This window comes from Coregonus clupeaformis, chromosome 8 (genome assembly GCF_020615455.1).
Source record: "Coregonus clupeaformis isolate EN_2021a chromosome 8, ASM2061545v1, whole genome shotgun sequence".
In the NCBI taxonomy this organism is placed as follows: Eukaryota; Metazoa; Chordata; class Actinopteri; order Salmoniformes; family Salmonidae; genus Coregonus; species Coregonus clupeaformis.
Genome location: NC_059199.1, coordinates 41,223,706 through 41,250,166, shown reverse-complemented (window position 1 = coordinate 41,250,166; position 26,461 = coordinate 41,223,706). Strand labels below are relative to the sequence as shown.

Below are 26,461 nucleotides of genomic sequence, written 5' to 3'. Positions count from 1 at the left end.
AAACACCCATTTTAAACTTTTTTCACGGTAAATAACATCATAACCTATAATATTTCCGTGGAATGCCACTTTATGTTTGTGACTGTGGGTGTGTGAGTTGTGACGGACAGTCCAAAGAGGCAGTCACTCACTTGCTCTCCAGATGCAGATGGCAGAGGGCGTGTCTCCTTGGTATATGCCTTCGTGCCATTTGCCAAAGAAAGAGTGGATGACACGACCCCCACTGTCCGTGACCACTCCCTCTATCTCATTCACCGTTGAGCTCCACGATCTCGCCTGCGGATTAAATATGCAAAACATATTAATAATAATAAACTAATTAAACTAATGACGCAAAACAAAACAAATGTGATGTTACAAATCGGAAACCCATAAAACGCTGTCAATCATGTGAGAAATGATTTAATAAAAATTCCATAGAATTCTAAATAATACATGAATCCATCCACCACTCATTTGTAACTTTTAAGGTTTCCAGGATTATGGTCTCCAGAATGTTGTTCCTCCTGTTCCCCAACAGATGGTGTTGTTACACCAGATAATACCCTCAGAAACATAATGCAAGTGCCTAGGCCAGCTTTTCCCAAACTCGGTGCTGGAGACCCCAAGTGGTACACATTTTGGTTTTTGCCCTAACACTACACAGCTGATTCAAATGATCAGCTCATTATCAAGCTTTGATTATTTGAATCAGCTGTGTAGTGCTAGGGCAAAAACCAAAATGTGCACCCCTTGGCCACAGGACCGAGTTTGGGAAACGCTGGCCCAGGGTTTCATACGTGTTGGACAATTTACATTGAATTGTGTTAGGCAGTTTCGAATAACACCCTATTCCCTATATAGTGCACTACTTTTGGCCAGAGTAGTAGTTTACTATATAAGAAATAGGGTGCCATTTGGGACACACAGGTATGGTATAGTCCGTCTCCTCACCTTGACGAAGGTCACTTTACACTGGCAGGCTTCACTGTTGGTGTTTTTGATTGACATCTCTCCATAGTGTTCTATCCAGCGCTGGCCACTCAGGATGTTGTGGATACAGGACGTTACCTTGTTCCACTCATAGTGGTCCCCAAACCTGAGGATGACAAACGACTGTCACACACACACACACACCTCTATTTCATATGAAAGCAGCTCTTTGACACAAACACGTTGTATAAATCAAAGAGACTCACCCTGGCAGGGTCACATGAGTGGTTCCCATGGGAACAATCTCCATGGATTTCCCCCAGAACTTATTCTTACACTGGACATCTGACAGACAGATGGGACAGAGAGACATACAGGGGACAGAGAGACAGACAGGGGAAGTAGGTGAGTGGGGCAGGTAACCCTCACAATAACAATTACAAATAGAAAGAAAAGGTGGTGATATGTTTACTGAAAACATGGAAGCTCACCTTGCCAAAAAGTAAAGTTGTTAGAATCACAGTGACACGCTGACACAGGTGGGTGATGGCTCACCTGAGAAGGACAGGGGGTACAACGTGGGTTCAACTGACAATGTTATGAGTGTTCAGTCATCCTATGCAATGTTGGTGTCCCAAATGGCACCCTTTTCCCTATATAGTGCACCACTTTTGACCAGAGCACTATGGGCCCTGGTCAAATGTAGTGCACTAAATGGGAATAGGGTGCCATTTGTAACGAAAAAATGAATCAGCCCAGTGATTCTTGGTTTACTGTATGTGAGTGACGTTAACTTGTTCCTGTAGGTTTGTTTACCTGTTCTGCTATGAACCTGAAGCCCTTGTCAGGTCTGTCACACTCGTAGGTCTCTCCTAGGACGGGGTTAAAGGGTTTACTTCCTGCCCGGTGGTAACTGGAGGCGTACGCAGACACCGCAAATGTTGCCACATACACCTGCAGCACAGGAGACACACATACAGAGAGACACAGAGAAAGAGACAGAGACTGTGTTACTTACCATGTGTAGATAGAGGTTGTGAGTGTGTGTGGGTTCCCACAATGCATCATAAGAATCATGGTGTGAGTATGTCCAAATTCTCTCACCCTGCGTTGCTAGGGATTGTGTGTGTGTGTGTGTGTGTGTACACTTGCATTCTATATCCTCACCATTCTCTGGTACGGGTCCTGTGTGTTGTTGGCTGTATCCAGCAGCTCTGAGTACTCCACCTCCTCACACAGCCTCTGTAGTATGTTGAGAGGTTCGTTGAGCTGAACAGGCATGGCTACCTTGGACAGGTCCTTCCCTATGTTGTTCTTGAGGATGTTCCATAGACTGACACTGCTGCTGCTGGGCTGGGGGGAGGGGAGGGTAGTCCGCCTGCGGGCCACCTGAACACCATCACCTCTTGAGGCTGCTGGGGGGGAGAGAGGGGGAGAGGTGCTGCTCTTAAAATGGAGGTAGCAAACTGAACAGACATTTGCTCACTCGTACAAATCGTATGCTCGTCATAGAAATACTCATATGCTGGCCCATCCATCCGCACACACACACACACACACGGGATACCAGAGTCATGTCTCTCGCTTCCTCCCTCGTTGCTGTAGCCGGTGTCCATGGAAACGCTGTCGCTGACATCACTGACATACGAGTCATCATCAGAAGCCTGGAGACAAACAGAGAAAAACATATATTAATGACTGATTCAGGGTCAGATCATTGTTTATCTCCCTAATGGTTAGGGTTGGCTTTGGGGTTGGGTAATCTGATCCCAGATCTGATCTTAGGGCTCACCTCGTTCTCAGAGGAGCTGGAGGTCAGCTGGTACTCCTGAGCATCAAAGAACTCTGACATGGACTCAGGGATGGATGCTTGACTAACATTGGACGCCTGGTGGACAAGTTGGCGGGATCCATCTGGGAGATCCTGATTGGTAGAAAAGGTTGATTGGCAGCTGAGGTTCAGATCAGTCCTAATGTCATGTTTGGTATATAAACAATCTCTTGAAATCAACTTGACAATACATCTTGATATGTGCAATATTGTGGAACACAGCACATGCACACACGCACTCGCCCTGTCTCTTACACACACTCTCACAAACACACACCTAACTCACCGAGCCATAGCCGGTCTTGAGGACCATGACCTGTGCTGGAGGGGCCTGCAGGTCAATAGTGTGTCTCACTCTGTCTCTCTCTGCTGATAGAGAACTGTAGGCTGACCGCAGAGTGGAGTGAACTAGAGAGAGAGACATACACAGAGTGAGAAAAAAAAGAGAGCGAAATGTGTTTTAACCACCATACCCAGCCTGTAAAATACCTATATTGACCCAGGGGGCCGATCTGACACAAGGGACTCACCGTTGTTGGCCAGCCTGCAGAAGTCCTCCTGGAGGCGGTTCGCATCAGTAGGTGAGTCTGGGGATTCTTGGGAGGAGGTGTTGGCTTCAGTAGAGAGGTTTGGGTGGGAAGTATGGAGAAGAAGAGAGGCAGGTGGTGAGACACAGCCAGGAACCTGGTGGAAGGAGATAAATCAGGGTTAAAGACAATTACAGGTGGGGGATGTATTGGGTGTCACGCAGACCTATTCATCTAGTAGTCTTTGGTCAATGCAACACTTATCTCAAGTGGCTGTAGGATTTAGCATAAGTCAAAGTTGACATGGAGCAGTAGCAGGTATTGCTTTGAGAGAACGTAAAACAGTGTGTACCTGTAGTGTGGCTGGGGGATCTTTGCTGTAATTCTTTGAACGCCACTTCCTGGGACCCCTCTTCTCCTTCTTGGGAATGTCGTACGTGGAGGCCTGATGTCCCAGAGAAGAGGAAGAGGGAACAGACAATGATTTGGATAGTGAGAAAACAGAGAGGTTAGGGTTAGAGTCTAGGTTTTTTATTTTATTTTATTTTTTACACTGCTCAAAAAAATAAAGGGAACACTTAAACAACACATCCTAGATCTGAATGAATGAAATAATCTTATTAAATACTTTTTTTCTTTACATAGTTGAATGTGCTGACAACAAAACCACACAAAAATTATCAATGGAAATCAAATTTTTCAACCCATGGAGGTCTGGATTTTGAGTCACCCTCAAAATTAAAGTGGAAAACCACACTACAGGCTGATCCAACTTTGATGTAATGTCCTTAAAACAAGTCAAAATGAGGCTCAGTAGTGTGTGTGGCCTCCACGTGCCTGTATGACCTCCCTACAATGCCTGGGCATGCTCCTGATGAGGTGGCGGATGGTCTCCTGAGGGATCTCCTCCCAGACCTGGACTAAAGCATCCGCCAACTCCTGGACAGTCTGTGGTGCAACGTGACGTTGGTGGATGGAGCGAGACATGATGTCCCAGATGTGCTCAATTGGATTCAGGTCTGGGGAACGGGCGGGCCAGTCCATAGCATCAATGCCTTCCTCTTGCAGGAACTGCTGACACACTCCAGCCACATGAGGTCTAGCATTGTCTTGCATTAGGAGGAACCCAGGGCCAACCGCACCAGCATATGGTCTCACAAGGGGTCTGAGAATCTCATCTTGGTACCTAATGGCAGTCAGGCTACCTGTGGCGAGCACATGGAGAAATGCCACCCCACACCATGACTGACCCACCGCCAAACCGGTCATGCTGGAGGATGTTGCAGGCAGCAGAACATTCTCCACGGTGTCTCCAGACTCTGTCACGTCTGTCACATGTGCTCAGTGTGAACCTGCTTTCATCTGTGAAGAGCACAGGGCGCCAGTGGCGAATTTGCCAATCTTGGTGTTCTCTGGCAAATGCCAAACGTCCTGCACGGTGTCGGGCTGTAAGCACAACCCCCACCTGTGGACGTTGGGCCCTCATACCACCCTCATGGAGTCTGTTTCTGACCGTTTGAGCAGACACATGCACATTTGTGGCCTGCTGGAGGTAATTTTGCAGGGCTCTGGCAGTGCTCCTCCTGCTCCTTCTTGCACAAAGGCGGAGGTAGCAGTCCTGCTGCTGGGTTGTTGCCCTCCTACGGCCTCCTCCACGTCTCCTGATGTACTGGCCTGTCTCCTGGTAGCGCCTCCATGCTCTGGACACTACGCTGACAGACACAGCAAACCTTCTTGCCACAGCTCGCATTGATGTGCCATCCTGGATGAGCTGCACTACCTGAGCCACTTGTGTGGGTTGTAGACTCCGTCTCATGCTACCACTAGAGTGAAAGCACCGCCAGCATTCAAAAGTGACCAAAACATCAGCCAGGAAGCATAGGAACTGAGAAGTGGTCTGTGGTCACCACCTGCAGAACCACTTCTTTATTGGGGGTGTCTTGCTAATTGCCTATAATTTCCACCTGTTGTCTATTCCATTTGCACAACAGCATGTGAAATGTATTGTCAATCAGTGTTGCTTCCTAAGTGGACAGTTTGATTTCACAGAAGTGTGATTGACTTGGAGTTACATTGTGTTGTTTAAGTATTCCCTTAATTTTTTTGAGCAGTGTATTTCACCTTTATTTAACCAGGTAAGCCAGTTGAGAACAAGTTCTCATTTACAACTGCGACCTGGCCAAGATAAAGCAAAGCAGTGCGATAAAAACAACAACAACACAGAGTTACATATGGAATAAACAAAACGCAGTGTGTGCACATATAGTAAGTTATGGAGGTAAGGCAATAAATAGGCCATAGTGCAAAATAATTACAATTTAGTATTAACACTGGAGTGATAGATGTGCAGAAGATGATGTGCAAATAGAGATACTGGAGTGCAAATGAGCAAAATAAATAACAATGTAAATAACAATATGGGGATGAGGTAGTTCGGTGGGCTAATTACAGATGGGCTGTGTACAGGTGCAGTGATCGGTAAGCTGCTCTGACAACTGATGCTTAAAAGTTAGTGAGGGAGATAAGTGTCTCCAGCTTCAGACATTTTTGCAGTTCGTTCCAGTCATTTGCAGCAGAGAACTGGAAGGAATGGCGGCCAGGGATGTAGCTCAGTTGGTAGAGCATGGCGTTTGCAACGCCAGGGTTGTGGGTTAAATTCCCACGGGGGGCCAGTATGAAAAAAAATGTATGCACTCACTAACTGTAGGTCGCTCTGGATAAGAGCATCTGCTAAATGACTAAATAAAAAAAATAAAAAAGGAGGTGTTGGCATTGGGGATGACCAGTGTGATATACCTGCTGGAAGGCATACTACGGGTGGGTGTTGCTATGGTGACCAATGATCTAAGATAAGGCGTGGATTTGCCTAGAAGTGATTTATAGACGACCTGGAGCCAGTGGGTTTGGCAACGAATATGTAGTCGAGGCCAGCCAACGAGAGCATACAGGTCACAATGGTGGGTAGTATATGGGGCTTTGGTGACAAAACGGATGGCACTGTGATAGACTACATCCAATTTGCTGAGTAGAGTGTTGGAAGCTATTTTGTAAATGACATCGCAGAAGTCAAGGATCGGTAGGATAGTCCGTTTTACAAGGGCATGTTTAGCAGCATGAGTGAAGGAGGCTTTGTTGCGAAATAGGAAGCCGATTCTAGATTTAACTTTGGATTGGAGATGCTTAATGTGAGTATGGAAGGAGAATTTACGGTCTAACCAGGCACCTAGGTATTTGTAGTTGTCCACATATTCTAAGTCAGACCCGCCGAGAGTAGTGATTCTAGTCTGGGTGCAAGCAGATTGAAGAGCATGCATTTAGTTTTACTAGTGTTTAAGAGCAGTTGGAGGCCACGGAAGGAGTGTTGTATGGCATTGAAGCTCGTTTGGAGGTTTGTTAACACAGTGTCCAATGAAGGTTCCAGATGTATACAAAATGGTGTCGTCTGCATAGAGGTGGATCTGAGAGTCACCAGCAGCAAGAGCGACATCATTGATATACACAGAGAATAGAGTCGGCCCGAGAATTGAACCCTGTGGCACCCCCATAGTGACTGCCAGAGGTCCAGATAACAGGCACTCCTCCGATTTGACACATTGAACTCTATCTGAGAAGTAGTTGGTGAACCAGGCGAGGCAGTTATTTGAGAAACAAAGGCTATTTAGTCTGCCAATAAGAATGCGGTGATTGACAGAGTCAAAAGCCTTGGCCAGGTCGATGAAGACGGCTGCACAGTACTGTCTTTTAGCGATCACGGTTATTATATCGTTTAGGACCTTGAGCGTGGCTGAGGTGCACCCATGACCAGCTCGGAAACCAGATTGTATAGCGGAGAAGGTACGGTAGGATTCGAAATGGTCGGTGATCTGTTTGTTAACTTGGCTTTCAAATACTTTCGAAAGGCAGGGCAGGATAGATATAGGTCTGTAACAGTTTGGATCTAGAGTGTCACCCCCTTTGAAGAGGGGGATGACCGCGGCAGCTTTCCAATCTCTGGGGATCTCAGACTATACGAAAGAGAGGTTGAACAGGCTAGTAATAGGGATTGCGACAATTTCGGTGGGCTAATTTTAGAAAGAAAGGGTCCAGATTGTCTAGCCCAGCTGATTTGTAGGGGTCCAGATTTTGCAGCTCTCTCAGGACATTGGCTATCTGAATTTGGGTGAAGGAGAAGCGGGGGGTGGGGCACGGGCAAGTTGCATCGGAGGGTGCAGAGCTGGTGGCCGGGGTAGGGGTAGCCAGGTGGAAAGCATGGCCAGCCATAGCAAAATGCTTATTGAAGTTCTCGATTATTGTAGATTTATCGGTGGTGACAGTGTTTCCTAGCCTCAGTGCAGTGGGTAGCTGGGAGGAGGTGCTCTTATTCTCCATGGACTTCACAGTGTCCCAAAACTTTTTGGAGTTAGTGCTACAGGATGCATATTTCTGTTTGAAAAAGCTAGCCTTTGCTTTCCTAACTGATTGTGTATTTTGGTTCCTGACTTCCCTGAAAAGTTGCATATCGCAGGGGCTGTTCGATGCTAATGCAGTACGCCACAGGATGTTTTTGTGCTGGTCAAGGGCAGTCAAGTCTGGGGTGAACCAGGGGCTATATCTGTTCTTAGTTCTGACTTTTTTGAACGGGGCATGCTTATTTAAGATGGAGAGGAAAGCACTTTTAAAGAACATCCAGGCATCCTCTACTTACGGAATGGAGGTCAATATCCATCCAGGATACCCGGGCCAGGTCAATTAGAAAGGCCTGCTCGCTGAAGTGTTTTAGGGAGCGTTTGACAGTGATGAGGGGTGGTCGTTTGACCGCGGACCCATTACGGACGCAGGCAATGAGGCAGTGGTCGCTGAGATCCTGGTTGAAGTCAGCGGAGGTGTATTTAGAGGGTCAATTAGTCAGGATGATATCTATGAGGGTGCCCATGTTTACGGATTTAGGGTTGTACCTGGTAGGTTCCTTGACAATTTGTGTGAGATTGAGGGCATCTAGTTTAGATTGTAGGACGGCCGGGGTGTTAAGCATATCCCAGTTTAGGTCACCAAGCAGTACGAACTCTGAGGATAGATGGGGGGCAAGCAATCCACATATGGTGTCCAGGGCATAACTGGGGGCTGAGGGGGGTCTGTAGCAAGCGGCAACATTGAGAGACTTATTTCTGGAAAGGTGGATTTTTAGAAGTGTTTGGACACAGACCTGGATAGTATGATAGGTTAGGTGAGGTGTGCATACCTACCATGTACTGATAGGAGGGTCAGACTAAGTGTAGTGTAGGTTAAAGGAGCTGAGTACAGTATGTGTACTGGGTCAAGGTTAAAGGGCAAAGGTTATGTGTTACCATGAGGTTGATGGCGGGGGCAGAGTAAGTGCGGTGGAGAACCTCCATACTCTTCAGCAACAGGTTGAGTTCCAACAGGTACGACTCACACTCCTCCAAGTCTGACAGAGAAGGATGAGGAATATGAGTTAGAGAAGGTGAGAGATATGAATTAGAGAAGGTGAGAGAGAATCGATACAGAGACCGTAAGTAAGGTAAGATCCATCAGGAAAGGTATGGCACAGACAGACAGGTGAGATGTTTGACCTCCCTACCTCTACAGCACCTGTCCATGTCTTCTGAGGAGTGAAGCCAGGCACGGACCTTAGCTTGCTGGACAACTGATGCCTGTTTAGCCAGACTGGAGCGCTGCTGAGAGAGGGAGCGGGGGACGGATAGAGCGAGAGGGAGAGAGGGGAAGGGTGAGAGACAAGGAATTGAATATGCATAGACATACAATGACTCATAAAATACATTATACAGTACAATAATTAAATGATGATTGGTCAGTTAAGAATCGCCAGTAAGAGGTTGCTCTTAGGCACAGATCTAGGGCCAGCTTACCATCTCCAAAATTCTAACCCTAACCATTAGGGGGAAAAGCACAAAACTGATCATATATCTGTGTCTAAGGAGAATCGTACCTGTCTCATGGAGTCGTTGAGGTTAGGCGAGAGGTGTGAGGAGGGGTGAAACAGGTGCCTCTCGTGGGGGTACATGGCGATCTCGTTCTGCCGGAAGACACGGTGATGTCGTAGCTTTGACACCCAATCATCAAACAGCTCCTGTGACTTCACTTCCTGAGACTTCTCAGACGTCACCTATTGGACAGAGAGATGTGATGTCATTTAAATAGGAGAGAGATAATAATATATAATATACCATTTAGCAGACGCTTTTATCCAAAGCGACTTACGTGATGTCATTTAAATAGGAGAGAGAGAGAGAGAGAGAGAGAGAGAGAGACCTTAAGGTGATAAATGTTGTTGTTGGTGTCCAGATCGATGGCCTTGGTTTTTTTTTTTATTGACATGACAGACAGCCCCACATCAATGCAGCCATGCAGCTTGCCCTTGTTCAGCTGGAAACAAAAGCAAAGGTCAGTGTGTGTGTGTGACTGACTAACTAACTAACTGAGCGAATTCTCGCTCCTTCAATGACACATACATTAACTCAATTCTGTGTGTGTATGCATTGCATCTGCTTGACAGATACTTTTGAATAGCCACTTACATCAGCTCTACGTTTTGAGTACTTCAGAATGCCTTTCTCCAGCAAGAAGTATCTCTGGATAGCAAGAGAAAGTAACAACTGTTTTAGTCATCTGTCTGTCACGTTCAGCCACTAATTATCTGCTTTGGGCCAAGGAAATAACTTCACATTTTAGACATTACAGTTGTGGACAAAAGCTTTTTACATCAATAAGGTATCCATTCAAATGCTCCATTCAAATGTCCCCTCCAGCTTAACATAAGCATCTTATCAGAGCTTTAGATAAACACCAGGTAAGGGAGGGGTTAAAGAGATCCAGGGTGTATCTCAAGTGTCTGCTTGATTCCTCACGTCCTCTCCTCACATCCTTTAGTCCAGAAGAGAAGGTCTGAAGAGAACCTCTGACCTTCTCCTCCAATGCATGTAGAGAAGGTGGTGAGGAGAGAGGATGCAAGGAATCAAGGATAGACACTTGAGAGTTACCTGCAGTAAGAGGTCAGGGAGGTTGTACCCATGTTGTGCCATCCCTTCATAGGTAAGGGGTCAGGGGTCAGGGATCAGGGAGGTTGTACCCACCTTGTGCCATTCCTTCATAGGTAAGGGGTCAGGGAGGTTGTACCCACCTTGTGCCATCCCTTCATAGGTAAGGGGTCAGGGGTCAGGGAGGTTGTACCCACCTTGTGCCATCCCTTCATAGGTAAGGGGTCAGGGAGGTTGTACCCATCTTGTGCCATCCCTTCATAGGTAAGGGGTCAGGGGTCAGGGATCAGGGAGGTTGTACCCACCTTGTGCCATCCCTTCATAGGTAAGGGGTCAGGGAGGTTGTACCCATCTTGTGCCATCCCTTCATAGGTAAGGGCTCAGGGGTCAGGGAGGTTGTACCCACCTTGTGCCATCCCTTCATAGGCCATTTCCTTCTCTTGAGCAGGAAGCCCTCCTGGTTCTCCGGCTCCTGGATGTTGCCAGGGTTACCCTTCAGCCCCTCTATGATCTCCCAGCTGTCCTGTAGACAAAGACGCATCGGGTTACACACACGCGGCAAAACATGGACTTATGCGAGTTACACGCATACCCAACCACATGAAGAGAGGAGGAGAGGCTGTGTATCTCTGCCTTAATGTGTCCTCTAACCCAGGCCCTGGCAGGGAGTGTTAGGAGTGCTGCTAGGTGTCCTCCAGTCAGTTCAGCTGACGTTAGTTCAGTCAAGATAAGCATAAAAATGCTAATGTTGCCACAAGACATTTGAGACAGAGCTGTGTTCATTCAGACAGGCAAGCACATGAAGAGACACGGATGCAAACACACACCTGATGGCTGTCATGTTTGGACGAGCCGCTGCTGCTGTCGCTGTGGGAGGGGGATGTTGATGTCATCTTTCTGTGACTTGACAGTTCTGCTCACGATCGTCTAGTCTCAGTGGAAACCACAGAAGTCACAACGGGCTCAACAGGAACATCACCTAGCACACCGACCTCAAGAGGGCGTCATCATGAATAACCACTGCTAAAGAGGAAGAGAGAGAGTAGGAAAGAGAACATTGTTACTTCATTTTCAGCATGTTGAGACGAACAAGTGAGCTGAGAGAAATGAAATCCACATACCACTGTAGCGTTGCTTTAGCGAAGCAGTAGGACAACAAAAACATATGTGACTATTCTACGCCCTCAAAACTAGGTGCGCTTTTAGGTTAGGCACGAGATTATGGTGTTCGTTATGTTTGCATGAGCTCTCTGACACACACACACACACACCACAGAGTACACTCCCAGCAGCATAGACCCTGTGTATTGGGAAATGCCAGAGTCTCCATTTGAACTATGGTATAGTGCAGTGAGACAGTGGCAGTAGCCCAGTGAAACCCACATGACTCCCAGCCCAGTCAAAGTCACAGCTACTGTGCTGACCAGCAGAGTCCACAAGTGAGTCAGGGTTACACAAATCAGTCCCAGCCCAGTCCTTCAAATCTCAGCAGAGGACTAGACTAGCCGGTGGCTACACACGATAACACTCACTAATACTGGTAGAGACATGGAATTCTGCTGTATGGCAGTTGCTAGTAGCTTAAACAGTATTTACACACAGTATTGTGATGTGAATAAAATGTCCACATTGTGTGAATATGGAGACAGGAAACGTTAGTTGCTAGCAGCACATAGTAGTGGAGCGATGTGAACTCGATGTTCACATTCTGTAGACCAAGGCGCCAGGCCAAAATGTTTCAATATATTTGCATAGTATGTGCTTTTTTAGTTATTTTTTACCTATGTAGACATTACCTTGGCTTCGATTTCAGCACTGCAAACACCTGGGTCGTAATTCACTGCACCAAACGGAAGAAAATGGACCAAAGCGGGGAGGGATTGCCTGAACGTTTTCACGTTGCATAATGTTTTGCTATGGTGTACAGTAATAAATACCACCAGGCTGGTTTTGCAGCAAGAAACAAATGTAGATAGAGTGCCTTCAGAAAGTATTCACCCTTTTACTTATTCCACATTTTGTTGTGTTACAGCTTGAATTTAAAAATGGATTCAATTGAGATTGTGTAACTGGCCTACACACAATAAATACCACATAATGTCAAAGTGGTATTATGTTTTTTGACATTTTTATAAATGAAAAAAAAAAACAATGAAAAGCTGAAATGTCTTGAAATCAATAAGTATTCAACCCCTTTGTTATGGCAAGCCTAAATGAGTTCAGGAGTATACATTTGTTTAACAAGTCACATAAGTTGCATGGACTGTGTGCAATAGTGTTTAACACGTTTTTTTTATGACTACCTCATCTCTGTATCACACACATACACTTATCTGTAAGGTCCCTCAGTTGAGCAGTGATTTTTTTAACACAGATCCAACCACAAAGACCAGGGTGGCTTTCCAATGCCTCACAAAGGGCACCTATTGGTAGATGGGTAAAAAAAAAAGTAGACGTTGAATAACCCTTTGAGCATGGTGAAGTTATTAATTACACTTTGGATGATGTATCAATACACCCAGTCACTACAAAGATACAGGCGTCCTTCCTAACTCAGTTGCCGGAGAGGAAGGAAACCGCTCAGGGATTTCACCATGAGGCCAATGGTGACTTTAAAACAGTTAGAGTTTAACATCTGTGATAGGAGAAAACTGAGGATGGATCAACAACATTGTAGTTACTCCACAATGCTAACCTAAATGACAGAGTGAAAAGAAGGAAGGCTGTACAGAATAAAAATATTCCAAAACATGCATCCTGTTTGTAATAAGGCACTAAAGTAAAACTGCAAAAAATGTGGCAAAGAAAGATCATTTATGTCCTGAATACGAAGCGTTATGTTTGGGGCAAATCCAACACAACACATCAGTGAGTACAACTCTTCATATTTTCAAGCATGGTGGTGGCTGCATCATGTTATGGGTATACGTGTCATCTGCAAGGACTAGGGAGTTTTTTAGGATAAAAATAAACTGAATAGAGCTAAGCACAGGCAAAATCCTAGAGGAAAACCTGGTTCAGTCTGCTTTCCAACAGACACTGGGATTCAAATTCTTTCAGCAGGACATTACCTAAAACACAGTTGACTTAAATCTACTTGAAAATGTGTGGCAAGAGTTGAAAATGGCTGTCTAGCAATGATCAACAACCAACTTGACAGAGCTTGAAGAATTGTAAAAAGAATAATGTGCAACTATTTTACAATTCAGGTGTGCAAAGCTCTTAGAGACTTACCCAGAAAGACTCACAGCTGTAATCACTGCCAAAGGGGATTCTGACATGAATTGACTCAGGGGTGTGAATACTTATGTAAATGAGATACTTCTGTACTTCATTTTCAAAACATTTTCAAAATTTCTAAAAACATGTTTTTAGTTTGTCATTATCGGGTATTGTTTGTAAAAGGGTGAACAAAAATATTTAATCAATTTTGAATTCACTCTGTAAGACAAAATGTGGAATAAGTCAAGGGGTATGAATACTTTCTGAAGGCACTGTTTATCAACATTCTTAGTGAGGTACAGTATGAGAAACATGATGATAATCAGGATGTACACAGTGTGTTAATGGTTTCTGAGAAGTGAACAATATGCCCACATTCCTACTGATAACACACATTCCTCTCTTCTCCTCCATCCAGGCTGTGGCATGCCCAATCCGGGTGTGTGTGTTATAGAGCCTCTCCCTAAACAATTAAATGCTTTGGGTGAATTGCAGTTTGTAAGCGACTGTATACTGTGGAAATGTACACAGAACCTTATGGGTAGAATGTCTTTGTGTGTATACAGCAGGTTTGTCCAACGTGCCGTCTAGTTCCGCCAAAGCTCTATTGAGTGTGTTGTGTTTTGTGCGTCAGTGTGTGTGTGGACGTGTTTTTTAGTTTGTGTGTGTTGGTTTGTCTGTTAGTGTGTGTGTTTGTGTGTACACTGTCTGGTTCTGCTAGGCCTCTCTCATGAGTCAGAGCCATGCCCAGGACATGAGTCATCAGCATGAAGGAATGTTCGCTGGGACCCAACACTCCAACCACTGGGTATTTCCATGGAAAATGACCCATGAGCACATCAAATTGGGTGTCAAATGAAAGCTAAGTGTCTATATTTTGGGGAAATGAAGGCATAGATACATTTTTCAACCATTTTCCATCTTAGGCTTTGATGTCAGGATAAACAGATGGAAAGGGGATCTTAGAAAACATCTAGCAGAAAAAGTCTTAAAAGGTATCAGAAATACATCAAAACACAATAATGTTGACGTTTTGGAGAAATTGTTTACCTTCTGTAAGTTTAAGAAATATTGCCTTGTTCAATATTATCTTTAAGATATTTTCTCATTTCGCTCGCTCATGAGGGAGGGAGGATAATTAAAGTTCACAGAAGTAACAAGTAATGGTAGACCTACCAATTAGTTAGTGATTTAACTGATATCACATGATTAAAACACGTAATTCCTGGAAAACCCCTCTCTCACTCGCTCTGCCTCACTGTCCAGTTAACGTCAGCTCTCCCAGTTCTTACTGACACTTACCCATGAGCCCCCTTTCTTTCCATTGACTTTAACCAGCATCCTCACCCACTTAGCAACGACCGACACCGGATGTCCATGGACGTTGAAATTTGGTCAGTCCGCCCTGGTCTTGATGTTAACAGACGGACTGGACCAAATCTGAACCTATAATAGAAGTATGTTTCACAAGTCTGGAAAGTACAGTGAGTAAAGCACAGTCTAATACAATACAGTAAATATAGTATAGTATAGTATATTGTACTGAACTGTACTCTACTGAACTGTACTCTATTGAACTGTACTCTATTGAACTGTACTCTAACCTACTCTGCTCTGCTGTATTGTACTGCACTGTGCTCTACTGTGATGTCCAAACTTATAAAACATGAGGAGAATTACATAAATATCCATAATTATGCATTTCTGTGTAGTACAGATCAGGGACCCATTATGTAATTTCATTACCATAATTCCATTACCGGGTGTAAATCCACTTCACTTACTGTAGTTCAAAATTCAAGGTGCCATGTCATAGCTGACACCCGATTCTTTCAGCAGACATCTTTGAATCTTAATTCGGAGCAGATATTTAAGAGGTTTTGGAAAAAGTGGTCGCATAAAAACCTGAGGGAGATTTTACCGTAATTCCGTTGCCAACTTTTGCATATACACAGTTCTTCTACTAAATTCATTTTTTGTAAATTGTTCTACTTTGAAATCAATGGTTTTTGTTTGGCATACATTTTAAAGTCAAAGCGTATTTCCGTTACCGTGGAATTGCCAACACTGTCCCCCCCCCCAAATGGAACCCTAATTCCTATTTAGTGCACTAATTTTGGCCAGGGCCCATAAGGCTCTTGTCAAAAATAATGCACTTATATAAATATATATATATACACACACACACACACACACACACACACACACGGTGCCTTCAGAAAGTAGAGACCCCTTGACTTTTTCCACATTTTGTTACAGCCTCTAAAATGGATAAAATAAAAAATACAAACTCAGCAATCTACACAGAATACCCCATAATGACGAAGTGAAAACAGGTTTAGACATTTTTGCAAATCTATTAAAAATACAAAAAAACAGAAATACCTTATTTACATAAGTATTCAGACCCTTTGCTATGAAACTCGAAATTGAGTTCAGGTGCATCCTGTTTCCATTGATCATCCTTGAGATCTTTATACAACTTGATTGGAGTCCACCTGTGCTAAATTCAATTGATTGGACATGATTTGGAAAGGCACACACCTGTCTATATAAAGGTCCAACAGTTGACAGTGCATTTTAGAGCAAAAACCAAGCCATGAGGTCGACGGAATTGTCCGTAGAGCTCAGAGACAGGATTGTGTCGAGGCACAGATCTGGGGAAGGGTACCAAAAAATTTCTGCAGCATTGAAGGTCCCCAAGAACACGGGGCGGCAGGTAGCTTAGTGGTTAAGAGCGTTGTGCCAGTAACCAAAAGGTCGCTGGTTCTAATCCCCAAGCCGACTAAGTTAAAAATCTGTCGATGTGCCCTTGAGCAAGGCACTTAACCCTAATTGCTCCTGTAAGTCGCTCTGGATAAGAGCGTCTGCTAAATGACTAAAATGTAAATGTAAACACAGTGGCCGCCATCATTCTTATGTTTGGAACCCCCAAGACTCTTCCTAGAGCTGGCCGCCCGGCCAAACTGAGAAATCAGAGGAGAACTGCCTTAGTCAGGGAGCTGACCAAGAACCCAATGGTCACTCTGACAGAGCTGTAGAGTTCCTCTGGAGATGGGAGAACCTTCCAGAAGGACAACCATCTCTGCAGCACTACACCAAATCAGAGCTTGATGGTAGAGTAGCCAGATGGAAGCCACTCCTCAGTAAAAGGCACATGACAGCCCGCTTGGAGTTTGCCAAAAGGCACCTAAAGACTCTCAGACCATGAAAAATAAGATTCTCTAGTCTGATGAAACGAAGATAGAACTCTTTGGCCTGAATGCCAAGCGTCACGTCTGGAGGAAACCTGGCACCATTCCTACGGTGAAGCATGGTGGTGTCAGCATCATGCTGTGGGGATGTTTTTCAGCGGCAGGGACTGGGAGACTAGTCAGGATCGAGGCAAAGATGAACGGAGCAAAATACAGAGAGATCCTTGATGAAAACCTGCTCCATTGCACTCAGGACCTCAGACTGGGGCGAAGGTTCACCTTCCAACAGGACAACGACCCTAAGCACACAGCCAAGACAACGCACAAGTTGCTTCGGGACAAGTCTCTGAATGTCCTTGAGTGGCCCAGCCAGAGCCCGGACTTGAACCCAATCTAACATTTCTAGAGAGACCTGAAAATTGCTGTGCAGCAACGCTCCCCAATAAACCTGACAGAGCTTGAGAGGATCTGCAGAGAAGAATGGGAGAAACTCCCCAAATACAGGTGTGCCAAGCTTGTAGTCTCATATCCAATAAGACTCAAGGCTGTAATCACTGCCAAAGGTGCTTCAACAAAGTACTGAGTAAAGGGTCTGAATACTTATCTAAATGTGATATTTCAGTTTTGTATTTTTTTTTACACTCTACTGCATGGATACCGTTTAGTATGGCAGATTATTACACTAACACCGCAAGGATACCGTTTACTATGGCAGAATACTCTCCAACAGTTTAAATCCTGCTGCATAGAAAGACTATCACATCACTGCCCATTAAAAAGCTATGTCAGTTCACTGCTATAGCACTGAACATTAACCATTAAACCAAAACACACAACTTCTACACAAAAAACCCTTCTCCATTGAGTCCACGGAATTGACTGTACCAAGCAGCGGTGTTAACCTCCAACTGGTTCCATAGATACTAAATAAATAAACACTGAGTCAAACTAGAGGGAGGTTGAGTCAGACAGAGGGAGGGTGAGACGGGGAGGAAGGGGAACACAAAAACACAACCACATTCTAGAACACATCAATACCAATCCACTGCTTTTCAGATTTCCTGTTTGAATGCAAGTTGCAACTCAATCACTTACAACAGGCTGTCAAGTACTCTGCTCCGTTTCAAGTTAGTTTTGCTCTAATTATGGAAAAGTGAAACCGAAAAGTAACAGAAGTGAAACAGTATGGATTTCCAGGCTAGTCAACTGCCGTAGAATTAGATTGTATAGGTCAACACAAAGCGTTGCTAATAGCAACAGGCAGACCTATATTGCAGTACAGGCATTGTTGTGCTCTGCATATCCTTGACAACAATCAGAAAGGAAGTGTACAAACACTTCAGTTACCTTGTACTGTACACCCCTTGAGGTGTATCTGGTTGGGCAGGGGAGGTTCTAGTGTGGCCTTGTGTTTTATGAAATTTTGTGTAGCTATCTGTCTGAGCAATCTGGTGAGTCTGACCAGTCATTCTGCTGTCATTCAAATGCACACCCACTCTCCCTCATCGCGCTCTCTCTCACACACACACTCTGAATGACAGGGACAGTCTTATGAACCCATCATTTGAGGGGCCATTTATACCAACCCACTCATTGACCAACACAACATTATGAAACTCATAATGAGTAACCACTCCTGTATAACTCTCTTTCGGCTAAAGCTGAGACATACTGAAGCCAACCCTCATTCTATACAGAGTTACCATGGAGACAACTGACGGCACGGGAGGGGATGTACTCCGTTTGTTTGGGCTTCAAGGAAAATCTGAGGGCATAAAACATGGGTCTATTTATAGTACCGGTCCATTATCGACCAAAACAGGATCTCTCTTTCTTGGTGTTGCCTACCAGCTAGACTTAAAGTAACTGTCCAGTGTTCCCAGATTTCTATGGAATATGACCTATGATTACAATATGAGTGAAATAGTTTTCCTTCCTAAATGTTAAATTAAATATGTTAAATGGCAGCTTTTCTGTGTTTGAATGGTGTGGGCGTACCCCAACAAAAGAATGGTGTGGGCTTAGTCATTAAATATTCATGAAAGTAAACAGCTGATTGGCCTGTTGTATGAGGAAATAGCAAGCATTTGTTAAACAACCTAGAGGTGTGAGGTTAGAAGTGTGGTTTTTGAAGTATTTCTACTCGAATTTATGCTTTGGCCACAAATACGAGTATAGAATGAGTCAACAACATTATTTGGGTATAATATACTTATTTTTCTTTTGTGAGATTTTCACTGGACAGTTACTTTAAAATGTAGTCTAAGGCACATCAAAGGGTGGCATCATTATTTTGAGAGCTCAGAGAGTTAGAATGACTAGCGAATAGGCCTACATTATAGTAAAGGAAATCACAAACAATCATATAGAGATGTTCAGATTTAGCTAGATTTCAGTGGGTGTTCTGTTAAAATGAGTAATTAGGCTATGTGGGATATTTCTGCACTAGACAAGACGGCTCAATGAAAATTCCCTAAAGTGACTGATAAGGCGTGTGTTACTGATAATTTAAGACAGACCTATGCCCCGTTCAAGACAATCAATTCGGAACTCGGAAAGCAATATTTTATTCTGTACAGACTTCCTTCTTTTCACTCTGTCGATTAGGTTAGTATTGTGGCGTAACTACAATGTTGTTGATCCACCCTCAGTTCTATCACAGCTATTAAACTAACTGTTTTAAAGTCACCATTGGCCTCATGGTGAAATCCCTGAGCAGTTTCCTTCCTCTCCGGCAACTGAGTTAGGAAGGACGCCTGTATCTTTGTAGTGACTGTGTGTATTGATACGACATCCAAAGTGTAATTAATAACTTCACCATGCTCAAAGGAATATTCAATGTCTGCTTCTTTTTTTTTTTTTTTACCAATCTACCAATAGGTGCCCTTCCTTGCGAGTTATTGGAAAACCTCCCTGGTCTTTGTGGTTGAAATTCACTGATCGTCTGAGGGACCTTACAGATAATTAATTGTATGTGTGGGGTATAGAGATGATGTAGTCATTCAAAAATGTTAACACTCTTATTGCACACAGAGTGAGTCCATGCAACTTATGTAACTTGTTTTACTCCTGAACATACATAATGGGGTATTATCGTGAACATACATAATGGGGTATTATCGTGAACATAAATAATGGGGTATTATCGTGAACATACATAATGGGGTATTATCGTGAACATACATAATGGGGTATTATCGTGAACATACATAATGGGGTATTATCGTGAACATACATAATGGGGTATTATCGTGAACATACATAATGGGGTATTATCGTGTAGGCCAGTGACCCCAACAAATCTCAATGTAATTATTTTTTAATTCAGACTGTAACAACAAAATGTGGAAAAAGTCAAGGGGTGTGAATATTTTCTGACGGCACTATGTTATTTTCAGAGGTAGACTGGCTTTGGCAGCCAAAACAGCCAAATACTCCATCTAAACATTAATCAATTCTCAATTGCAATAGTTCTAGAAACATAAAGCCCTTTACTTTTATATATCACATCAAAATAATTCCACAAATGCAAAACATACGTCGCCATTACCAGTTGTTGTCTTAGCCCTCTCGAATAACACCTGTGATTGCGTTATGCCTCTCTCCCATGTCAATATGCCTATTGCTGTTTGGGTTAGTTGTTATTGTACTATTTCACTGTAAAGCCCCCAGTCCCGCTCAACCTGCCTCAGATTGCTTCTTTGTCCCACCCCACATGCTATCTCTTTCATCGTTACCCAATGCTTAGGTTTACCTCCAATGTACTCATATCCTTCCATATCCTTGTCTGTACAAAATGCCCTGAATCTATTCTACAACGCCCGGAAATCTGCTCTGTTTATTCTCTGTACCCAACGCACTAGAAGACCAGTTCTTAAAACCTTTAGCCGTATCCTTATTCTATTCCTCCTCTTTTCCTCTGGTGATGTAGAGGTTAACACAGGCCCTGTAGCCCCCAGTATCACTCCTACTCCCCAGGCGCTATCATTTGATGACTTCTGTAACCGTAAAAGCCTTGGTTTCTTGCATGTTAACATCAGAAGCCTCCTCCCCAAGTTTGAGTTATTCACTGCGTTAGCACACTCTGCCAACCCTGATGTTCTAGCAGTGTCAGAATCCTGGCTCAGGAAGGCCACCAAAATGTCAGACATTTCCATCCCGAACTACAACATTTTCATCTAGATAGAACTGCCAAAGGGGGCGGAGTTGCAATCTACTGTAGAGATAGCCTGCAGAGCTCTATCATACTATCCAGGTCTGTGCCCAAACAGTTTGAGCTTCTACTTCTAAAAATCCACCTTTCCAGAAATAAGTCTCTCACTGTTGCCGCTTGCTACAGACCCCCCTCAGCCCCCAGTTGTGCCCTGGACACCATATGTGAATTGCTTGCCCCCCATCTATCCTCAGAGTTCGTACTGCTTGGTGACCTAAACTGGGATATGCTTAACACCCCGGCCGTCCTACAATCTAAACTAGATGCCCTCAATCTCACACAAATTATCAAGGAACCTACCAGATACAACCCTAAATCCGTAAACATGGGCACCCTCATAGATATTATCCTGACTAATTGACCCTCTAAATACACCTCCGCTGTCTTCAACCAGGATCTCAGCGACCACTGCCTCATTGCCTGCGACCACTGCCTCATTGCCTGCGTCCGTAATGGGTCCGCAGTCAAACGACCACCCCCCATCACTGTCAAACGCTCCCTAAAACACTTCAGCGAGCAGGCCTTTCTAATTGACCTGGCCCGGGTATCCTGGATGGATATTGACCTCATTCCGTCAGTAGAGGATGCCTGGATGTTCTTCAAAAGTGCTTTCCTCTCCATCTTAAATAAGCATGCCCCATTCAAAAAAGTCAGAACTAAGAACAGATATAGCCCCTGGTTCACCCCAGACTTGACTGCCCTTGACCAGCACAAAAACATCCTGTGGCGTACTGCATTAGCATCGAACAGCCCCGCGATATGCAACTTTTCAGGGAAGTCAGGAACCAATATACACAATCAGTTAGAAAAGCAAAGGCTAGCTTTTTCAAACAGAAATGTACATCCTGTTGCACTAAATCCAAAAAGTTTTGGGACACTGTAAAGTCCATGGAGAATAAAAGCACCTCCTCCCAGCTGCCCACTGCACTGAGGCTAGGAAACACTGTCACCACCGATAAATCTACAATAATCGAGAATTTCAATAATCATTTTGCTACGGCTGGCCATGCTTTCCACCTGGCTACCCCTACCCCGGCCACCAGCTCTGCACCCTCCGCTGCAACTTGCCCATGCTCCCCCCCCCCCGGCCAACCAAATTCAGATAGCTGATGTCCTGAAAGAGCTGCAAAATCTGGACCCCTACAAATCAGCTGGGCTAGACAATCTGGATCCTTTCTTTCTAAAATTAGCCGCCGAAATTGTCGCAACCCCTATTACTAGCCTGTTCAACCTCTCTTTCGTATCGTCTGAGATCCCCAGAGATTGGAAAGCTGCCGCGGTCATCCCCCTCTTCAAAGGGGGTGACACTCTAGATCCAAACTGCTACAGACCTATATCCATCCTGCCCTGTCTTTCGAAAGTATTTGAAAGCCAAGTTAACAAACAGATCACCGACCACTTCGAATCCCACCGTACCTTCTGTCAATTTAACGGTAGCATATTATTGTTTTGTGACGCCACACTTTATGCACATTGTTGTTCAAACTATTTGTTTTATTTAGTAAATTATAAGCTTCTGTCTTAAGCATCCTAAATAATGAAATTTTTCAGTGACAGCTAAAATAGATAAATAAATAAATAAGGGATTCACAGCAAAGAAGGGACGCATGATGGAAGGTGCAAACTTGTATGGTAGGCTAACTCAGGGTTTCCCAAACTCAGTCCTGGGGCCCCCCCTGGGTGCACGTTTAGTTTTTTGCCCTGGCACTACACAGCTGATTCAAATAACCAACATCAAGCTTTGATTATTTGAATCAGCTGTGTAGTGTTAGGTCAGAAAACAAAATGCGCACCCAGGCGGGGCCCCAGGACCGAGTTTGGGAAACCCTGGGCTAACTGATAGTAGGCTACTAAGAGACAGTTTATGTTTGATCCGAAAATGTGGTCAGAGTATCGCCTCGATCACACCGACAGCGTTATTCCATTTTGGTACACCAGAAGTACATTCATTTCCAATGTAACGCTGTGTTTGCCTTGCAGCATTGCGTTGCAGAGGCAGTTGCAGTGCGGTCTGTGTGTGGTTCATAAATTGGATTTATCGAAGTATGTGTCAAACTGTATGCGTAGACGGCTTGACAGAAATGGTAGCAGAAGGGGAATGTTGAACTTTTGTTGCACACATATCCAGAAGATGCTGCGTACCATTTTGCGCAATGACACTGCAGGTGTGATCGAGGCATATGGATGGTGTGATGCAATCGCAGAGCCTCTGGAGGATGCAGAGGCCAAATTGGTCTCCGAACCACATCTCTGTGCACCTTAAATTTTGTAACAATGCAGAGGGCTCCATATAGCTCCGCATTTACATGATTGGTTGACTGTAGGTGAGGGCGGGAGGTCCTGAATAAACTCACTCCCTTGACAACAGCTCTGTGCTGCTTGGCCAAGTGCAAGAATAACCGTAAATGCTGTACTGCCAATGCAAATGTCGGATTGACCATGCAGCACCTTTAAGACCCGCAGCTGACCAACGATGAATATTGTGGAAAAAACTCTGAAAATCAAACGCTGCTTTTCATTCCTGACCAGTAGATGTCACTATTGTGTTAAAAGCTCCGAGTAATTAACCCCTTTTTAGGCACAATTTGGTGAAAGCCACAGGCTTCAGAAAGCCTTGGTTTCCCATCACTAACACAGGCTACACTTTTAAACCGTCTTTATCAGAGTTGCAGCCAACAGTATTTTTCAGTTACAACACCTTTCTCGCGGCCTTCTTCCATTACACACAGGTGTTCGGAGTATGCTAGATAGCTAATTAACACAGGTAATGTGGAGATATGGCCTCGTGGCACCCTAAAAATGTATCATAATTGAACGTTAACCGTTTCATTTTTGAAAATTATGTATTGCTGATATTAAAGATACGTTCCTTGGACTATAGGTTTCCAAAACCGTACCGCAAATTATGCGTGTTGACGTTTAGAGTAAGCGTTGGTGCTCTTAACAAAAGTCCACCTGGAAGATGATACCTTAATCAATAGGCGTTAAAGGTAGTTGGCGTCTATGAATGGGGTAGCCTAAGCCTAAATATAGTGCAATCAATTCTGATGAGGGTGCCACATCAGACACCAGCCAACTTGATCCATTCCAACCAGTCAGCGCAAAGACAATATTCCATGTTTGGAATGACTCCATGAGAATAGTACATATTAGAAGATGAACTCCGTTCTTTGGACATATTTGAAAGTTGATCCTAGCAGTTAGTCCCACTAGTACATATTTTGAAAGGGTTATGTTGGCAATAAAATAACAGCGCGAGGCGAGAACAGACTGTCAACTCGGTCGCTACAATTCAGAAGGTAATTAAAACGTGGTAGCCTACTGCAAAAGAAAAGTAAACAACATTTTCAGATGCCTAAATACTAAATGAAATACAACAAACGCTTACACTTTTGAGAAGAAAACTTCAGTGAATAAAATCCAGCACAAAATGTAGGGAAATATTACTCCGTGGCTTGATGTGTGAGTGAACGCCGCGATGGCGAGGCTGGGATGATTGAAAGCCTTTTAGTCCAATGACTCGCGAGTAAAAAGAGCATACGTCCCTCAACAAATATAAGGGGGCGGGCACATTTGAACACCACGGTACAGTGACGCGGTAAAAAACAGGGCCAGCCCGCCCTCATGAAAATGTACTACTGAATTACTACTCATCACGACTACACAAGATCTACACAAAACCTACTGTTTTTTACTACTTGATTGCTATTTAGATGTGTAGTAAACCAGTAGTGATTTATGTAGTAATTTAAGTAGTAATGAGTGATCAATTGGGACGTTTCACTACTGGTGAACACTACATATTTCCTCCTCAAATCACTACCGAATTCTCCCTTAATGACTACTGTGTAACTACTGAGCTTTTGGGTATCTACTACTTAAAACCTACACATACCTACACAATTCCTACATGTTCACTATTTAATTACTACAAAATGCCTACACATTACTGTTGTATGCCTACTCAAGCCTTATTGAATCACTACTGCCATCTGTGTGTGTGGTGTTGTGTCACTACCAGTGGTGTAAAGTACTTAAGTAAAAATACTTGAAAGTACTACTTTAGTAGTTTTTTGGGGTATCTTTTACTTTTACTTCATTACATTCCTAATGAAAATGATGTACTTTTTACTCCATACATTTTCCCTGACACCCAAAAGTACTCATTACATTTTGAATGCTTAGCAGGACAGGAACATTTTACATTTTTAGTCATTTAGCAGACACTCTTATCCAGAGCGACTTACAGTTAGTGAGTGCATACATTTTTCATGCTGGCCCCCCGTGGGAATTGAACCCACAACCCTGGTGTTGCAAACACCATGCTCTACCAACTGAGCTACAGGAGGGACACTTATCAAACACTTATCAAGAGAACATCCCTGGTCATCCCTACTGCCTCTGATCTGGCGGACTCACTAAACACATGCTTCATTTGTAAATGATGTCTGAGTGTTGGAGCGTGCCCCTGGCTATCCTTAAATAGATTTTAAAAAACAAGAAAATGGTGCCATCTGGTTTGCTTAATATAAGGATTTTTAAATTATTTATGCTTTTACTTTTGATACTTAAGTATATTTAAAACCAAATACTTTTAGACTTTTACTCAAGTAGGATTTTACTGGGTGACTTTCACTTTTACTTGAGTCATTTTCTATTAAGGTATCTTTACTTTTACTCAAGTATGACAATTGTGTACGTTTTCCACCACTGGTCACTACTGATCACTACTGAATTGCTGCTGATCCTTTTCAATTTGCTACACTAACCCTTTCGAATTAGTATTGAAAACATTTACTACTGTTTGCCTATTCAAAATCACTATTGACATCTTGTTTCAATACTATGTCACTATTAGACTTCCGCAAGTTTCTAACTGTAGTTATATCATCAAATAATAAATAATATGCTTATACAAACTTGTATTTATTTATTTCTATTACATATGTACACTTTTTTGTTAATTCCTTTGAGGCCTTGTCTTCATTCAGTTTTGACTTAACTATATTCAGATCCTCTTTTTTGTTGCAGCCACATTTCTCCACCATGAAACCTTTGAGAAAATAAAGCCATTATCACTCATCTGCTAACAGAGGTCACATAAGACAACACAGAAAAACATTTGATAAACAATGTTAATCTTACCAACAATGACCTCCAGTCTTCTTATGTAGATGGGTAAGTATACCAATATGAACATACTGAACATTTGCATACAAACACACATACTTATTAGATAGGATGCCGAAAACAGAGGCTACATACTGTAGCTACCTTTCAACACAATACATCTCTATGACAACGGCTAACGACTAAGACCGTTTTGGCTAGCAGTCTTTTTGATATTGTGAAAAGTTATATAAACAGCTAAACAACGACATGAAAGTATTCATAAAACATAAAGGAAAGTTAAATGTACAGATGGTGCCAGCATAAGGGCTATGAAAGACAGGATGATGGAAGATGATTACATTCGGAATTCTCAAAAACAGTAGCTAGTTTACAACAACCAACTACTTCCTGTTTTGTCTTCTGCGGTCGCGAAAAGCCGGTGTAGTCTGGCTGCA

The 26,461-nt window shown here is 43.6% G+C and overlaps 1 protein-coding gene across 5 annotated transcripts in view; it reads right to left on the bottom strand.

Moving 5' to 3' along the window:
• Positions 1–24,380, bottom strand: part of LOC121572049 (oxysterol-binding protein-related protein 3-like) — a 30,200-nt gene extending 5,820 nt beyond the window's left edge. Inside the window, exons 1-20 of one of the 5 annotated variants that reach the window (XM_041883912.2) lie at positions 24,283–24,380; positions 14,790–14,933; positions 11,093–11,288; positions 10,672–10,788; positions 9,807–9,860; positions 9,541–9,654; positions 9,218–9,394; positions 8,849–8,945; positions 8,595–8,695; positions 3,623–3,715; positions 3,274–3,427; positions 3,030–3,151; positions 2,705–2,836; positions 2,480–2,576; positions 2,080–2,327; positions 1,729–1,866; positions 1,404–1,467; positions 1,179–1,257; positions 934–1,078; positions 132–276 (exon numbers count right to left, since the gene is read on the bottom strand). In XM_041883912.2, the coding sequence (XP_041739846.1) occupies positions 132–276; positions 934–1,078; positions 1,179–1,257; positions 1,404–1,467; positions 1,729–1,866; positions 2,080–2,327; positions 2,480–2,576; positions 2,705–2,836; positions 3,030–3,151; positions 3,274–3,427; positions 3,623–3,715; positions 8,595–8,695; positions 8,849–8,945; positions 9,218–9,394; positions 9,541–9,654; positions 9,807–9,860; positions 10,672–10,788; positions 11,093–11,158 (2,143 nt within the window). In that variant the 5' untranslated portion in view covers positions 11,159–11,288; positions 14,790–14,933; positions 24,283–24,380. The remainder of the gene's footprint in view (positions 1–131; positions 277–933; positions 1,079–1,178; positions 1,258–1,403; positions 1,468–1,728; positions 1,867–2,079; positions 2,328–2,479; positions 2,577–2,704; positions 2,837–3,029; positions 3,152–3,273; positions 3,428–3,622; positions 3,716–8,594; positions 8,696–8,848; positions 8,946–9,217; positions 9,395–9,540; positions 9,655–9,806; positions 9,861–10,671; positions 10,789–11,092; positions 11,289–14,789; positions 14,934–24,282) is intronic. The other 4 variants (XM_041883913.2, XM_041883911.2, XM_041883914.2 and 1 more) reach the window with 4 other exon arrangements.
• Between the last annotated feature and the right edge of the window lie 2,081 nt (positions 24,381–26,461).